General features: G+C 35.0%; 1 protein-coding gene across 1 annotated transcript in view; it reads left to right on the top strand.

Moving 5' to 3' along the window:
* KCNH8 (potassium voltage-gated channel subfamily H member 8) overlaps positions 1-18,679 on the top strand; it is a 162,337-nt gene extending 143,658 nt beyond the window's left edge. The window contains exons 12-16 of the mRNA XM_031590022.2: positions 5,850-5,888; positions 7,584-7,939; positions 10,960-11,066; positions 12,095-12,171; positions 17,953-18,679. Of these exons, the coding sequence (XP_031445882.2) occupies positions 5,850-5,888; positions 7,584-7,939; positions 10,960-11,066; positions 12,095-12,171; positions 17,953-18,663 (1,290 nt within the window). The 3' untranslated portion in view covers positions 18,664-18,679. The remainder of the gene's footprint in view (positions 1-5,849; positions 5,889-7,583; positions 7,940-10,959; positions 11,067-12,094; positions 12,172-17,952) is intronic.
* Positions 18,680-18,894: the final 215 nt, after the last annotated feature.

The following is an 18,894-nucleotide window of genomic DNA, read 5'->3' as shown; positions in this document are numbered from 1 at the left end:
GGATTTCTCTAACACTTAGGTTTTATGCTATGCTACCTTGAAAACTGAAGCTTTTTTTTTTTTTCACTTATTGAATGTCTATATCATCTTAATTTCTAAGCTGTTGAGAACTTCTTGATTAATAAAGCTGTCAAGAGCTCTAAGAGCCTTCACACTCAGCTTTTCTGTACTATGGGTCTATATGAAACACAAATTGCATCTCAGGGGAAGGAAATTATAGTGGTTTTCTTACTTAACAAGGTTACGTACTTTGACTTTAGGTGATTTCTTCAAATGCCAGGACATGAGTTCTTGCCCCAGGGCAAAATCATGAGAATTGCTTTAAAAGTTTGCGTATTAGTGCTGTCTTCCCAAAAGTTTTAGCTCTAAATGTACCTAGGAACCAGATGTATGCTCTGGTTGCTTTTTTTAGTAGAGGTTAAGGTACTCATCAAGCAACCACCCAAATGTAAAATATTCCTTATTAAGAAGAAATTAGAGCCTAATGACACTCAGCAGGGCCAAGTGCAGGCTATTGTACTTGGGTCAAGACAATCCCAGGTACAGACTGGGAGGAGAATTCATTGAGAGGAGGCCTGTGGAGAAGGACTTCAGGGTACTGGCGGTTGAAGAGCTTGAAATGAGCCAATACCAGCTATTTCCAGGACTGCATTAAAAGAGGGGTGTCCAGTAGGGTGATAGAGGTGTCCACCTCTACTGTACTCCTGTCTGGAGTATCGCATTCAGACCTGGGGTCTCAAAACAAGACATATGAAGCTATTGGAGCAGGTCAAGAAGATGCCCCAAACATTATCAGAGGGCTGGAGCACTTCTCTCGTGACAGAAGACTGGAAGAGCTGTGCATATTTAGCCTGGAGAAGTTCTAGGGAGACCTAAATTTTGTCCTTCCAGTATACTTAAAAAAAACTTAAACAAGAGGAAGACTGACTTTTGACACAGTCTCATGGTGCAGAACAAGGGTAAATGGCTTTAAACTAAAAGAGGGGGGATTTAGACCTGATATTAGGAGGACATTTTTTACTCAGCGGGTGATGAGGCACTGGAAAATGCTGTCCAGAGAAACTGTGGACCATTACTGAAGGTGTACAAGTCTAGGCTGGATGGGGCCCTGAGCAGCCTGACCTAATTGGTTGGAGCTAGATAATCTTTAACACCTCTTCAATACAAACCATTCTATGATTCTATTATATGATTCTGTCATCCTGTCCTTCCACGATTTCTAACACTTACCCTGAAAGCTGGACGAGGCTCAACTTCCTTGCATTTTATAACATTTGTCTCACTGATCTGAACTATAAGTGCTAGCAGTACAGCTTGGGTGCTTGAAAATAGGCAATTGGTAGAAAATAAAATTTGTTGGGAGAGTATTTTTCAAGAACTGTTATGTTGTTTTAATCTTTGCTTTTCAAGGCCTTTACTGAAATTAGATACAGTTACTTATTTAGAAAGTAGCATGAAGATTTACTTAAGAATATTAACTTAAAAGCAATGCTTGCGCTGGTTCTACAGCCTCAGCTTGGGTCTGATCAGATAACAATTCATAGGACCAGTACCACAAACATTTATGAGACTGTGAATTTTTCAAGTTGAATTAGGTTAGGCATATAATTGAGTATTTCAAAGAAGAGGAAGAATTTTGAATTCAATTACTCTGAAGTACATTAAAGTTCATTGTATTTTCCATTGATATTTTGTAAAGTAAAGTAATCCCTTCACAGAATGTTATCTAGCAGTAGGAATATTGAAATGGTTTTTCCACTATTCCTTTTATTTGCAGTAATCTCTAAGTTTTTCCAGAAGTGTAGTCTGCCAGAGCAATATACAGCCAGTGCCAGATCAACTGTTTTAACAGTTCCATCTTCTGTCTCTTTTCACCTTACTGGCAGTATCTCTTTTTTTTTTTTTTTTTGGGGGGGGGGGGGGAGTGAGGGGGAAGCAGGAAGGGAGGAGAGGGAGTGTTTTAATTTGTTTTGTTTAACGCCAGATATGCTATGAAAGAAATGTACAAGGGCAGAATGGGACATCATTTTCTTTTTGGGGGATGGAGGAGAGAGAAACAAAAATACAGAAGTTAAAAAATGACATTATATCAGCCATATTTATGATTTATTCAATTAGTGATATGAGGTAATTAGTTACGTGAAATTAACCTCCAAGTTTTAAATAGATGTATGACATTTAGACTCCTAATGTTAAATATAGAAAGTTCACGTGAGAAATTTGAATGCAATTAGGTATGAACTTTCAAAAGAAAAACAACAAAACAAACAAAAAAAACCTCACCACCACTTATCCAAAGCTAACCACAACCAACCAGTTATTGAAAACTTAGGTTAATTTCACAGGCTATAATAATTTGTTTAAAAGATGTAGATAAAGGCTTAACAGAAGACTCAAGATCTCATGACAATTCAGTTCTTGGTCACCTAGAATAAAGTACCAGTGGAAAATCTGTACGATTTTTGCTGTTAATTCAACATGCTTTATGCAGTAAGTAGGATCAGGGAATGCTGAAAGCATCTGCTTCCACAAAATATGTAATCTTTACTTATTATGCAAAGAAAATAGATAAAAAGGAATCTGGGAAAAATACAGAGACAAGCTAGTGAACTGGTTATAGAAACTCTTAAAAAAATAAAAGAGGAGCAGTGAGTTGCTCAGTAAAAAACAGTTGTATTTAACAGTCATATTAAAAGAATATCAGATTCTTTGAGAGTCTGTGACTCGCATGACTGAAGGGATTTGCGATAGCTCATTGAAAAATTTTCTGATTATGTAAAACTGAGGACTGAGCATGTGAGGCATTAAGCTTTTCAGTGGTACATTAATCCCTTATTATGTATTTGTATCTTTTCCATTACCATATAGTAAGTTTTGAAAGAATAGAACATATGGTATGAGTTGGTTTTTTTTCCCCCTGGTATTGTCAATGCTTCTAAATGGGTTTTTTGGGTTTTTCCTGCTTCCAAATGCTGACTAAGAACATTAGTATTCTAGTTTGATTTCAAATCCTTTCCAGAAAATATATTTTATCCTTTTGAACCTGCAGATACATAGCATTATTGATATATTTTAGGAGAGAAATCTTACAAGCAATTCAATGAAATTGTTTCTATTCTTCTTCCCATGATGGCAACAGGAATGAAGCCACTTAAAGCGGACAACGTTCTTCTGAGCAACCAAAATACAAATTTACTTACCTATGCATTTAATTGCATTAGCACCAAATTTAACTGTATATTTCTGGTTATAGGGTTTTATAACTTGAATTCATCTTAAATCATTGTACATCTATGGACTTGCTTTAGCTACAAGTCAATAAGCTACAAAGAAATTCTATTAAGGACTGCTGTCCCTTGATCCTGAATGAATATTCAGATTACCAGCTTTTAAAAGCAAACTACTATGTTTCCATCTGTGAAAATGTTCTTCTCCTGCTTGCAAGAAGAAATGATAAAGACTGCTACATCTTTAAGATTTCTATATTAACTTATTAAGCAAGTACAAAAGCATAATGTTCATGGGAAGAATTTGATGATTTTGTTTTTAGTGCATGATCTGTTATATTTTTAACTAAATTAAATTTAATAGCTGGTTTTACAAGACACCAGGGCTGAAATTAAAAAATGAATGGGTTTATATAAGACTTTTTTCTTCCTAGGGAAGCAGGGAAAATAGTTGTGTTTGTCTTTCATCTGTCTTTGCTGAAACAAAATTTCACTTGCTTTTAAGAGACAAGAATGTGAGCTATTTTTCATCCTCTCTCTTATGTAGGAATTAAAAAAAGGATTTTAAGTAAGATGCATCAGTGTGTTGCTGTAAATATAAAGTTTTAACAGATTAAAGATTAGGACAGTTCTTCCTAAATATTGACTATAGAAAATATTTATTGAGATAAAAGTATGTCCATGATTTTACATTTTTACATTTGCTACCTGTTACTGCCTGCTGGCTTTGTCCACATTCTTGTGATTATTTTTATTTTTCTCTTTAAAAGCAATATTTTTGCAGAAAAAGTGAGAGAAGGGAGTTGTTATAAAAACTTTCAGACTTGAGAACTCTTGAGGTCTTTCAACTACTATGACATAAAACGCAGGAGCTTGTTTTTATATGAAAAAGATATGATGTTAAAAGTCACAGGCAACAATTCTCATTGTAGTGTATTAACACAGTTGTGGAGCTGAAAGCCCAGCTACAAGAAAACAGTGGGTATGTGAGAACAACACTGAACATCTGGGAGACATTCACATAGCGATTTCTTTGTTTCTGTTTTCAGGATGTAAAATAGGAATTAACAGGTACCTTCAGGAGAAAAAATAAAGTCAAGTGAGGAGAGATCTTCACATGTATTACTAAGAACAAATGAAAAGTCCCTCCCAAAGCCTGAAGCAGGCAAATTCATACTGCAGACTTAATGTTAGATGATAATTTTTGGTATTGCCTTGGATTTTTAATTAAGGCTGCTATTTAATGTTCATTCTGCACCTGTGCCTAGGTGGCAAACAGAGTCCCCTAAGTTCTGGGCACAACTGTAAATTAATCTACTTCAACTTGTGTGCAGTGTACTTCCTGGGTCTGATCTTTTTTAAAACAACTTTAATATGTTAATACATTTCCTGTTTACTGTTCTCCTGAATGCTTCTTAAACCAGCATAAATTACAGTGCAAAGTGGGAGATGTCAGTATCTGAGATCTGATGATCAGTTAATATCATTTAGCACTCTTTCTGACTCTGGAAGAACACAGCAGTTGTTTTATTTACATAGCCTAATTATGGCAGTTGTTCTATTTGGCAGTTCCTAGAATGTTATTGCTAAGTTTATTGATACACCTGCTACTGGCTTGGCATTTGTGGAGCAGGACTTCTGCTTACACAAAATTAAATAATGTGTAGTCATATATCTTACCACTAACACCCTCACTGTTATGACCAGTTGTAAAACAGTTTTCAGGTTAATATGAAAGACTTGTGAAGAAGAAAAAAAAATAAGAAAGGGGAAAAATTAAATATAAAGACCCTATAAAATTCATGGATGTTAAACATTTTTATCTCAACATAGAGAGCATGGAAAAGCTGAAAATCGCTTTTGAAATTTCTGCCTGCCAGACTAAAATATTCCTCTTAATACAACATGCGTGCTTAATGTCTTGTCTGTAGTCAAGGTATAGACATTTAAATAAAGAACAGAACATTCATATCACACAGTAGTTAGTAGTTCTTGTAGATTTTATTGGAAAGTCTTAATTAAAATCATAAGTCATTTATTTGATTTTGTTTTTGTATAATCGATGTAGGAAAAATTTCAAGGCCTTGAATAGCTGTTATGCATGTATCTCCCTGAGGATTATGTTGGTCCTACTTTCTTTAGTCCCTTTCACTGACTGAAAAATCCCTAGAGATTCAGGTTCTTATGAAACAGTTTGATTATCTAGATGTAAGCACTAGACTGGCTTAGGAGCTAAAACTACAAAGAGAGAGGGGCAAAGTAGAGCACACTTTCTGCATGGGATTCCATCAAAGCAACACTGAGCCTCATGAGACATATGTTTGCACATCTACATTCGTTTGGAGGTTTGAAGATTTAGTCCAACATTTTATTAAATTAAAAAATGTTTTTTTTTTGCAGGATACTTTTTTTTTAATGAAAGAAAAATATTTTGTTTTCTGACAGTGTAACCAAAGACTGTCATTTTTCAGTGCTATGTTTAATTTAACACAGCTGTTTTACAATGAGATTTTTTTTTTTTGTAGTAACATAAATATTTTGGTTAAGATGTTTGCATGTTCTTGGAAGCCAGTGCTGTGCAGATGCACATATTTGGTACTTTTTTGTTTTGTTTTGTTTCAGGTAATATCGAAATTATCAAACAAGTCTACATTATCTCAGGTATGTTACCTGTATTTTAAATCAGAGCTTCACTTTGAAACATGCACACAGCGCGAGCAAAGTTGGAAAAACTCTAAGTGACTTCACTGTGTTCAGAATGAATTTTAAGTAGCATCCTAAAGATAGCTGTGGCACTGTTCATTTTATGACTAACTGCTTATGATCTTTTTTTCCAGGTGCTGAGTTTGGATATTGTGATATAGCACTTGCATTTTAAATAAATAGCTCCTCAAGCAAAAGTCTTGAATATGGATAACACTCATTCTCTGTAGAGAGTAGGCTGCATCAGAGCCAGATCCTGTACAATTTGATCCTTATGTCAGCCTTCAAGTGGCTATTACTGTTAACAGCAAGGCTGTTATTCTATTTCTTTTAAAAATGTCAGAAGGACTTGTTTATAATTCTTATCTCTTCAATCTCAGATTGAAAGGACCTAATTCACTGTATCTGCCAAAGGATAATATGACAAAAACATTAACTCAGTGGAAGTGTGCTGTAATTCATAGCAAAATTTAACCTAAAATAGATAGATAGATACTTGATAGGAGCTTAGAACATTTAGATAAATCCCCAAAATGTGTATTTTTACCCAGCTAATCTTACTTGGTCTGAACCGGAAAACTGAATTACAGAAGCTTATCTCAGAAGCCTTTGTAGCTTAGGTTAACAATGCATAATGAAGCTTGAGTGAAAAGAGTAGCATGAAAAATAATTAAATAAAAAACAGCAACTCTTCTGAAACCATGAAAGTACACTTGGCTGTTCAGTTCACTGAGATCTGTGTAGCTTGTTAATTTGGCTCGGATCATTTTGCCTTAACAATCCAGTGATTTGTAGCAGGAGGATAAATTAGACTACTTTTGATTTACAAGCTGACCCTCACATGAGCTCCACATTGTCATATTCCAGTATTCATAACCACTGTATTTTATTACCATGAAAAAATAGAGAAAGATACATTGCTCTCTCACACAGCACTTAGTAGGAACCTGGGTCTATAAGCCTTCTAATTTGCTTTGGGTCCAACACCAAACATCAGCAGAGTTGGTTTGCTGCTTCTGTTTCATTTTGTTTTTTAAACAGATGTAACTCTGCTTTGCGATAACTCTGTTCTGAAACTGACACTGTCACAATACTCATTCATTAACGCTGATCTGTAGAAACTGCGAAATCCGCCAACTGTTGTAGCAGAGGTTTAAATCGTAAATGACACAGAGGATCAACTGAATTGTTATTAATGCCATTTGCATATTACAAATGGCTCAGTCTAAAAATGTGTAATTCTATGAATTACGAGTCTCAGTTCTTTCCCTGACTGTGCCAGAAGTCTGAGAGTATAACGTTCAGAATTAATAACACTTCAGTAAGACAAGATTAATCTACTCAAGTGTACGTGTGCCACTTGGCTTTCAAGACCTAGTCATGTAATTTTTCTTGGTAATAAGATATATTGTCTTAGGCTCACTGGCAAGATCACTAGAGAGCCTTTTTAGTGCATATGTATCTTTCTCTTGTACACATGTATAGACATAGTTGAAAAGAGAAGGAATGGAAGAATTCTAAAAGAACCCTAGTTCTATTGTGTAATGAAAGTCGATCTACAGCTGGGTTTGTTCTAGTGCAAGCACCAGAAGAAACATAGTTTCTGCAACATCAGGCTTTGAATTTTACCTTAGTACTTATCTACTCTTTCAGACAGAGCTCAAGGGAAATGGAAATATAAAGAAGAAACTCCCTTCAATCGTGGAAGATGAGGAAGATGATGAGGAAGGAGAAGAAGAGAGCAGCACACTTTCACCAGTCCATACAAGAATTACAACTTGCTCTCAGCAGAAGAAGGCAGGAAGCAATAAAAGTCACCTGGGGAGAAACCTGAAACAGTTGGCCTCAGGAACAGTGCCCTTCCATTCACCCATTCGTGCTTGCAGTTCAAACTCCTCAAGGACCAAACACGAAACAGAGCTCCATTACTACTCTAGAAAGAGGGAGAAAAACCTGAAATTACATCTTTCAGCACTGACCTCTGGAGGTCCACCTGACTTGAGCCCAAGGTAATGAAAGAAGTTATTCTCTTCCTGTCACATAATTTCTATTAAAAAATTATGACTGTAATGCTAAAAAAGCCTTTTTTAAAAAATATATATGTATATTGGAAATGTTAATTCTCAGTGTGTCAACACTTCATTCCATAGAAAAGGAGAAATCCTCTCATTGTATAAACCATTACCCATTGTAGGACTTCAACAACAGATAAAGAATTTCTGTGAGTAAAAATAGAAAGTACAGAGCAGTTATAAAAACGAGTGTTTGAACAGATGGACAAAATGATGCTATGAAGCCAGACTGTAATAATCTGTATTCCCACAGTAGCACTGCGAAGCATCCTCAGTCCGTCAGAGACAGTAATTTAGGAAGCAAATCAATGATAATACAGTATAACTGTGAAAAAAAAAAAAATAAAAAAATATAGTAATAGAGAATTATACTGGAAAGAATATTGCCAAGTAATGTTAGAAAATATTTAGGTTTTTGCATTAGATAAAGGAAACCTGACAATGCAAGTTTATATATAAAGTAAATGTGAATTTTTACATAAAGGAAAGTTATGCAATGGTTTAATGTTTCATTAAGCATTTAATTTAAAATATTTAGGATGGTGTTTTTTTCTGTTACTTCTAATTTGACTTACTTTTTCTATTTCTGTATCCTTGGAATATACTCATTAATTGACAACTAAATCAAGGTCAATTCATTACCAAAATCACAATCACTTTTTTTTTTTTTTTTTTTTTGGTCATATCAGGAGCAACACAAGGTGATCTTTCAGTTCATGTTTTGTTTTCTATAATTTTAAGTATTTTACATATTCAAGAATTTCTTTTGTTCATTATAGGCAGAATGGTAGTTTCAGCTATTTGCCATTGCAGACAAGAAATAACCACAGCATGACCAATATTTAGTTAGGTGTGTCAAAACATTAGTCTCTAAGGATGCAATCATAAAAGTTCTACATGTAATAGTATATAATAATCCTCCCACCCAATTATATATTTAATCAACATGAGTGCATTTTAAATAGGAGCAGGATACAAACTAATGCCATTTTTGTCAATACAAAGAATAAAACCTATGGTACAGTCAATAGATGTACAAAAGTTAGGCTGAGTAAGATTATTGTGATGGAAAAATAATCAAAATAAATGCTCACTGGTGTCATAGGCTTGCAGTAAACTCCACAAGGAGCAGACTCCAGAAAAGATCCTTTCTTGGTGGTAGTCAGCACTTAAATGGGATCTAGAAGAAGTGCAGCCAGGCTCTATCCCTTCCAGTAGCACAGGTGAATTGCCTTCACCTGTGTTCTCATGGCTGACTCATTGCTTGCCTCAGGTGATCAGTCAGGTTCAGGCCATGATCAACAGTTCCCATACACCTATGAAAAACCAACTTCTACATGAGAAAAACTGAAAAGTATTGTAGATATTTTCTCATTTATTTTTTGGATCTTATATATGTTTTGTTCAGAACAGCTGTGACAGAAAGTCATTGTTATTTGCATAACAAGTGGCAATTCAGAGAACATATACCTTTCATAAGTTCTACCAAAACTTATTTTGATCATTACTGTTCTTAACATATACATCCAGATAGCTGTAAGACTAAATGTGAAATAAGTGCTTTTACATATCATATTATTTCTTATTTCATTTCAAACTTTATAACTTCAGAATAATTCTCTTACTAGGCTGGAAAAATAACCTTTGATGTATGTATTTTGCAGACATTTTTATCCAAAAACCTTTTGTGTTTCCCCAATTCAGTATACAGTATTAAAACATTTTAACTGAAAAGCCAAAAACACTTTTTAAAAAAACACATATATTTTTAGCAAGTATGACAAAAAAAATAAGATCTTTGTTTAGATTCTCAATTTTATTTGCTGCTGAACAGTGATGTAAAGAGAAAGGAATACCCTGCTTTGATCTGAAATGTTCAGTCAATACTATGGGGAGATGAATAACCCTTGCTTTTTCAAGAGAATGTACTTTGTTTCGAACAACTTGTTCTGTGCATGTTCCCTAGAGCAAGTCAACCAGAATTCACTTCAGGTTTGTCTCTTGCACAGTGTGGTAAAGGCAATAGAGCAGATGTACAAAGACTAGTTAAAACATTGGAACAGACCTTGGCAGAAAAAATGAAATTCATCATCCCAACTTCCAGAATACAGTCATAGTCTTACCGATCACTTTATGTATTTTGCATCTGAAACAGAAGAGCATCAGCAGGAGGAAAGCCTACAATTCATAATAGAGGCATGATTGGGAGGAGGTATTTGTGCTTTTGAATCTTCTCAAACCCATAGAGAAAACAGTACTCCAGTGCTGACCTACTGAACAGAAGAGGTCATGGTCTTTTCTGCCTTTCTAGTTCCTAGGAATTGAGATGTATGTCTTCAGGAGAAAATTCATGGCTGTACAGCAGCTAATTCAGAAAGGGCTGAGACTCTTGTGCTTATATGTTGTCTGTTCACTAAATTATTACTCCACCTTCCACTTGCTTGTATATAAACAAACATCTTTCCCACTGCATACTTACTGAATAGGGGCCTGCCTTATGGCTCTGGAGGACTAGCTTTTTTGTTAATATATTTTCTTTTTAGTCTTTGTCTTTAAATACTTTAAAGAATATAACAGCTAAAAATTTCAGTTCCTATCTGAGTAGTTTTTCCCTTGTGTGCTTTAAAGGCTGTTAAAATGTTAGCATTTTATATAATTAGAAATCTCTACAAAAGGGATATTGGTGTTTAAAGTTTGCCTTTTGAAGCACTGAGGCCAGATGACATTAAATAGGTGTTATAGCAAATTCCACAGAAATCATTCAGGTTTTTGGCTGCAGATAACAGCTCAAGCACCACTTTTGAGCCTCATAGTATAATGTAATGTAACAGTTTCTAGATATCACTAAAACTAATATTGTGCAAATTTCATCATTGCTTACATACGTGCATTTTTGACAATATATCTATGAGCGTGATAGCTATGAAACTGCTTAATTACTCTGATTTTCCTTACAGAATTGTTGATGGGGTTGAAGATGGAAATCACAATGAGGAAAGTCAAACCTTTGACTTCAGCTCTGATCAGCTTCGGCAGGAATCCAGGGCATCTCCAACAATTGGAGGTATTACTTGGGAAATTACACTTCAGAGCAAAGAGCTTTTTTAACTGCTTTCTGTCCCTCTTTATTTCTTCGATTCTCAAAAGGAAAATCCTTAAAAGTGGCATAAATTGATCTAACATACCTACCCTTTCAGTACCATTTCAATACCACATTGAACAGCGTGGAAAATTACAACAGGATTCCCAAGGCCAGTTGTTGTTTTCCTGCCAACAGACATGATATAACCTCTTGCAAGAAGTATTGTTTTCACATGCATTATATTTTGCCAGCAGCACTTTAGGATCAGTCAGGAGCCTCACACTTCCAAAGTTTTTGGCAGGGAAGGTACTAAACATGTAGACAAAAACTGGTAACAAAATATTTTAATACACAAATAAATACCAATTATATAAATTTGCTTATTTTTATTAAAAGGATGCTTACAGATGCAAAGGAATCTACACTACAGGAAGTAGTGTAGTGAAAATCTGAATAGCAGAGAGTTTATGAAGTCTTAAACAACTGATACTCTCAAAAGACTGAGAAAATAGCCACACAGAGGAACAGAAATAGGAAAAAAAATCAAGAGGGACTAGGAGAGAAACCTGTGGACTAATGCTGAAGTGACCAAAGTAGTGCAGCTCAGACTGTTTCCAGCATACTCCTTTTATGTGTAAACGTTCCTCAGGTAGATATGTACCTTTTGCCTGGAGGCCACAAGAATGCTTTTTGCTCTTGAAACTAAACAGAACAGTAATAACAGTAACTTACTTGTAGCTGTGTTTTTAAAGACTGTTCCCATGTTACAGCATTGGCCTCAGAGTTATCATTTTTGGTCCTTTCAAAACCAGATTGAAGACAACAGTACAAACTTTCTTCATTCACAGTTTTCTTACACATAATAAAATAGTGACTATTAAAGACAAGATTTTATTTTTATTTCATCGAAGTACAAACTAGGTTTTAATTTAGTATAAAGCATAAGTACAAAATTGACACTGTGATCCAAATTGTTATATGTCTCCATTTACATGTATTTGAATTTTCAGAGGCAGAAATTGGTGCTGCAGTGCTTGTTATCAAAGCAGAAGAGACCAAACAGCAAATCAGCAGGCTTAATAATGAGGTAATTATACTTTGGAGATACTGGGTATTAACAGTGATTCAAGGAATGTTGGAGAAAACTAAGAAAATGTTGGGATATGATAAATGTGCAATAAATGACTTAGAAAATTGGGATGGAATTCTTAAACTTAGAGCAGTTTAGGGTTTTTTGATTGTCTCACAGGATATTTTTCTACATGAAAGCTCTATGAAAGTTTTTTTTAGATGCTGGAGCTAAAAATTAAGTGAGGTTAGCATAGCTGGTATATTGAATTTTCTAAGAATTTCTTCTTTTATGTGCTTCCATTTCTCTCTTTCTTCTCAATCCCCACACACCTTACTCTGTTTTTTCTTTTGGAGAACAACACTGTGCTTTTGGAGAATTTTCTTGAAAGAAATGAAGTCACTGAGTTTCAAATACACATCAAATATTTCAAATAACTTTATCTGATTCTATTCAGAATGAAACAGAAGTATATCATTTCTGCTTAAGGAATAGTGTCATAGAAATGCCCTTTCTTAGCCCTTCTAATTTTCAACACATAATCTATCAATCTGACACTAAGATCTGAGACTCACATCTATTTTTCAGCATACTGTCATTCAATATGAAGATACTAGAGATAATTTCTTATGAGTCCACATGGGGAAATTTTTAAATATACACTTTTTAAAGTCCATTCATACAACTTTTCCTCTTTTTCTTGATCTCTTTGGTTACATGAAAAGTTTTATTTTTTTCCTTCCATCTTGTGTAGGCTTAATATAACTTTTTTATTTCCATATATTTGAAATATTAGGCTTGTAAAACTCTTTCATCCTGGGTCAGGTCAACTTGGTAAGATAGAAAGTTGGAGGCTTTCAGACAGCAGTGTCCCCTAGGGGTCAGTACTGGACCCAGTGTGTCTTGGGTGAAGGGATGGAGTGCCTTCTCAGCAAGTTTAATAATGATATAGAATTGAGAGGAATGGTTTCATACCCTGGACTGCTTTGCTGCCATTTGGAAGTATCTTGACGGGCTGGAGAGAAGGGCAGAGAAGCACTTCCTGAAATTCAGCTTAGGCAAGAGAAGGGTCCTATGCCTGGGGAGGAATAATCCCATGCAGTAGTACAAGCTAGGAACTGATCTGATGGAAAGTAGCTCTCCAGAGAAGGATCTAGGGTCTTGATAGACAACAAGCTTACCACAAGCCAAGAGAGTGCACTTGTGGCTAATAATACCAATGGTACTCTGGGCTGAATTTAGAATGGCACTGACAGCAGGTCTACTCAGCCCTCCAATTAAATGCTGTGTTCAATTTTGGGCTTCCCAGTAAAAGAGAAACATGGAGCTACTGAAATGAGTCCAGAGAAGGGCTACTAAACTGACTAAGAGACTGAAACATCTCTCATAAGAGAGCTGGACCTGTTAAGTCTGGAGAAGAGAAGGCTCAGGGGGAATCTTATCAGTGTGTATGTATCTAAAGGGAGAATGGGACCATAAATCTAGAGTAAGGCACTTGCCTACTGTATAGTCAATGAATATAAAGATGTTATAATTATGAAATAAACAAGAGAGTTTGGCAAAGAAGATTATAATAACAAAAAGAGAATAGATAGAAAGCTTACCAGTGTCCTTGGCTTGCTACAAAAGGTACAAAAGGTGAATTGCCTTCACCTGTGCTCCCAGTGCTGACTCATTGCTCACCTCAGGTGATCAATGAGAGGTTCAGGCCGTGATTCAGTTCCCATACACCTACCACTGTATCATTGTCTATGTCCTACCATGTGTTTAGTTCTCTGTAATGTCAGTATAAATATATGGAAAGAATATGAGAATACTTCAACTTAAAATGCATATACAACAACCAAATCTAAATTATTTAAAACACTGAGCAGTTAAAAGTAAGAAAATCCCCAAATTTTAGTCATAATTTTTCTCTTGTAATTTGCAGAGGGCATGCTCCCCTTTCAAATATATAGGGACATGGTTTCATATTTGGACATACAAGCATAGCTAGCACAATTTATGAAAACAAACTTGGATTTCATTTTCATGTCCCTTTCATACTGTGTTCAACTCAGCTCCAGTGCAGTCTCCTACAGCTGCATTAGTTAAAGTAGTGCTAAAGAATGCAGTCAGGATCAGACCTACACCACTGTGGCTACTGGGCTACCATACCACATCTTCCCTGGTCAGCTCAGAGTACAGAATACACAAATATGGGTCCACATTTCCCCATGCAGAGATGCTCTCAGATGTCCAACATTGTCCAGAAACTTGGATTTGTATGTATAAACAAGGCATACAAAGAATAAGGCTAGGTAGAGGCCTTGCTTAAAGTAAGAAAATGGAGACTGATTTCATATTTTACTACATCAGTAGATATGACAATTACAGCATTATTTCAGTATAATGAGCAGAGTATTTACATTTCTCCTATTCAACTGAAAAACAAACAAACAAAGAAATATGAATAAGGTCAAGTTTTCTAGCAGAAAATTGCATTCTATTTAGCTGCGTGTTGGAATACTTACTGGAAATTCAGCTTTTTTTTTTTTTTTTGCAAGTGCTTAAAATATTCTAAGCATTTGGCACGTTTGGATCAGTGAAAATGCATTCCTATGGATATTTATCTTTCATCTCACAAGAGAAACAGTTCTAAGTAAATATGTTTATCAGATCACCTAGAGAAATTTTATAAATAGAATATTTTAAAACACGTTGCATCCCGCTGCTGAAAATAAAATCATCCTCTTATAAGGAGAGGAAAAAAAAAGTACATTTAATTGCAAAACATTCTTCAATAGAGACAAATGTGGCAAAAAAAAAGAGCTAATAATGTTTTTTATGATGAAAACTGATTGTGATCAATCTATCCATTTCGTATTTTAACTATTTAAATTAAACATAGAACCATGTGAAACCTAGCATCATTTGTTTTAAGAAATAAAAGTTTTCTAAACCGTAAACACAAAATAAACATTTTTATGGTCTATTCATATTTGTTCAAACATATATTCCTTCAAGCATTCATATTCATACTTCCTAAGAACTCCTATCTTGCTTCTGTTCTGAGTGCTTTTTGTTCTGTAATTTGATGAGTGTGAAGTACTCTCTACAGCTGTTTTTGCCAATCTTTTAATTTTAGCTCAAAAGTTTTTGACAGATGATGGTAACTAGAGTGACTGATGTTTTAAAGCTTGGGCATTTACTTATTTATTTCTTAGTTTGTTTGTTTAAAGTAGGATGTAAGGCACAGGGCCTACTCATTGACGTGTTCCTTCTTCACTTTTCCTTAGTGGAAATGTATCTGAGGCATGGAAATGAATCAAGAATGAAAGTAACTGAGTTTAAAACTGGGGACTAGATGATGATTGGAACAACAAAAAATATTACTATTATGATAGGAGATAACCATAATATTGTTAACTCTAATAGGAATTTCAAAACATTGCCATATTGAAAGGATTTATTTTCCTAGCATCCAAATGTAAACCTCTGTTGACATTTATCACCAATTTTTCTCTTTTCTCTAGAAGGTAGAAGAAAAGCCTGATTGTCATTCTCTTTCTCAAAACCATTTATACTGGAAACATTGTTACAGCACAGCTTAACAAACCTGATTCCTACAGACTTTCTTTACTCATTCTGTTTTGTAAGACTCCTTATTTTCTTTTGGTTTGTCTGTGATTAGATCTTTGAAAACCCTTACAAAGTACATGATCCCAAGCTGTGCTAGTCAAAGTAATTCCTGATGAAGATAAACTCCCTTTGTTCAATAAAAAAAATTCTGTTGATATATCCTGGGAGTATGGCTAATACATACAAGTGTGTGATTCAAGACCATTTTTTGTAATATGCTGCATAGGAAGAGTATCATATTTATGCTCATAGAGTATTGTATTTATACTCATGCCTCTGATATTTTCCTTTCAGATGTGTTGCTTAACAATTATCTTTGTTGAATTTCATATTACTAATATTTAAAAGTGAATGTGAACTACATTTAGCAACTAAAAATAAATGTAAAAAAAAAAAAAAAAAAGCAGGTTAGGAAGGATGCCTAAAATGAGTTGCTTGAAATGTCCCTCCAGAACAATACCGTGTTTATTGATCACAAACTGTTCCAGTCATGCTTGAATCTAACATTTAGTGGTTACATTTTGGTTGTATTTTCTTGGTTTAGAAAATTGTCATTTGGATGGTAACTTTTGAGCACCCTTCTGGCAAGACATACACTACAATTAACTATAAAACCAGGGAATTAGATTGTTTCACCATGAGTAGATCTTGAGAATTTTATATTACTACTTCTCTTTTAACCTAGTATTTTATATTAGTTTTGTTCTTACTTAGTACTATTAGCAATCGTCTTAGTGTCCTAATTCATCCAGATAGATTGGTTACCTTAGAACTACCTGAGACCTAGCCAGCAAGTTGGCAGAGAAACCAGAGATTTTTCATACTCTGACATGATAAAGCAAATTTCAAGATCTTCCAAATTTAATTCACTTAAAATGAATTATCATTGCACAAATTGTAAATATTCAATGCAAAGTGAGACTAGTTGCCCTGAATTTTTTTCTTCTTCAATTAGCCTAATTCCTAAAGTGCCTTTAGATCAGATATGTCTGTCTCACAAATAGCAATGGTGATGTAAATTGATAGATGATCTATGAAAAGTCTGTCTCAGCTCAGTTCTCATTCACTCAACTTACTGGAAAACAGAGCATCAGCGGCCTGTTAATTTGAGCCTCAAAGGCAACGCAGACTGAAAGTCTCATTGATCTTATGAATAGAAGAATTCCAGAATAGAAGAACCAATGGAAACCTAAGGAAGAGAACAGCAAAGCTACATCTGCAGTGCAAGCAGACAGTTTTCTCTTCTTTGCCAAAATTCAACTTCCATTTCCCAAAAAGCAAATTTTTTTCTTCACTTCTTTGGGTGTCCAGAAGGAGCGATGGCAGGAAGATGTCTCAATCAAGTTTGAATTGCAAAGGGAAGTAAACCACAGAGAGAAAAAAGAGCAATATATTATAATAGGCTTCTAATGTAATCTGGACCTCTCCAGGTACACTGGTAAGCAATAGGCTTTAGGGTAGAAAATGTAACATTAAAAGAGCAGCAAAAAAAGGTGGAGTATGTATTGAAAAACAAAGACAACTGTTTATCCAATGCTATTTAAACAAAGCAATAATAATAATCATGTAATATTATAAAGAGCTTTTCATCACTTATGGAAAGGTTTGAATACAATAACCTCAATTTCTACTTAACTACAGGAGACAAAGCATTCAACTGAATTTCACAGCTATTTAATACTAGTAGTAAAGAAAAACACTCTTTCTACAGAAGCTGTCAAACTAATTTGGAAATGCAAAAAATACAACTACTAAAGCTCAAGGCATCAGAAACTGTTACATTTGAAGTTCATATATTTAAAAACAAACAAACAACAAAACTAATAACCCTATTCTCTTAAACTTTGCTTTGAAAGACAGTATTTCTTCACAGCAAAGTCATGTAAAATCAGGTGAATTATGGCTGTAATGTTTCCATTATAACTTTTTATTGGGTTGTTCAATTACTTCAGCATGCCACAAGTAGTGTAACATGCAGCTGAGTTAAGGGATGGACTGTTTCCCAGACATATATTAGTAAAACATATCTCCTTAAAATAGATCTACTTCAGACTAAATCTTATGTTTTTAGAATTAAAAAAATAATAATAATAATAATAAAAAACAAAAATATTTCAGGCATAACTGTAATGTGTACTGCATAAATTAATATTGGGGTATTTTGTTCTGCCATAACAGGTTGCAACTTTAACTCATGAAGTATCACAATTAAGTAAGGATATGAAGAATGTAATGTACCTTCTAGAGAACCTCCTCCCATCCCAGAAACCACCAGGATTCTGCACAGTGCATGGCATATCTCGGAGTCCTACCCTGGAAAGCCTGCAGGCTCGGATGGCTTGGACTACACATCAACCTTGCACACACATGCAAGCTGGGAACATTACTTGCACCAAAGCACAACCCTGCCGCAGTAACACATTATGTGACATCTGGAATACAGATCTATCCTCTGTAGGCAGCAGTCCCCAAAGAACTGAACATAACATTCAAAATTCTACAGACAGTGAATTTTTCTATACATCAGGCCTTCATAATTCACCTTCCCAGTATCAGGTAATTCAGAAAGATAACTTGCAATTTTTAAGATGCACCTCTCCCCATTCAGACACTACCTTGACCCCTCTTCAGTCTATTTCAGCGACTCTTTCTTCTTCAGTATGCTCTTCATCAGAGACATCGCTGCACCTCGTGCTGCCCAGCAGGTCTGAGGAAGGGAGCTTTAGCCAAGGAGCAATCAGCTCATTAAGCCTAGAGAATCTGCCAGGATCATGGGACCTTGAAGGAGCAGGTGGAACAGTTTCTGCACAGACCTCAGATTTCCCCTTAGATATTGTGACAAGCACAAGGGACGTTAAAGAGAAAGACAACCAAGCCATAGATGTATAATGAGAAATAGTGAAGTGGCACTCAAAGCATGTTCCACAGCTGCCACTTTTAAATTTAGAAAGTACCACAACTGCGTTCTTCAACTTTTCTCTGGTGATCATGGAGACTTACAGACATGAAAATTCAGATTTATAGAAAGTAAGAAAAGGTATTCCTGGTTCATACTATAGGAAAAAAAAATCTAGAATCTAGAAGCATGTTGAAGAGCATTTTCTATACAAATAAAACTTT

This window comes from Phasianus colchicus, chromosome 6 (assembly GCF_987193195.1).
Source record: "Phasianus colchicus chromosome 6, bPhaCol1.hap1.1, whole genome shotgun sequence".
NCBI lineage: Eukaryota > Metazoa > Chordata > Aves > Galliformes > Phasianidae > Phasianus > Phasianus colchicus.
Note: the sequence above shows the minus strand (reverse complement) of the source record. Positions and strands in the feature narration are given on the sequence as shown.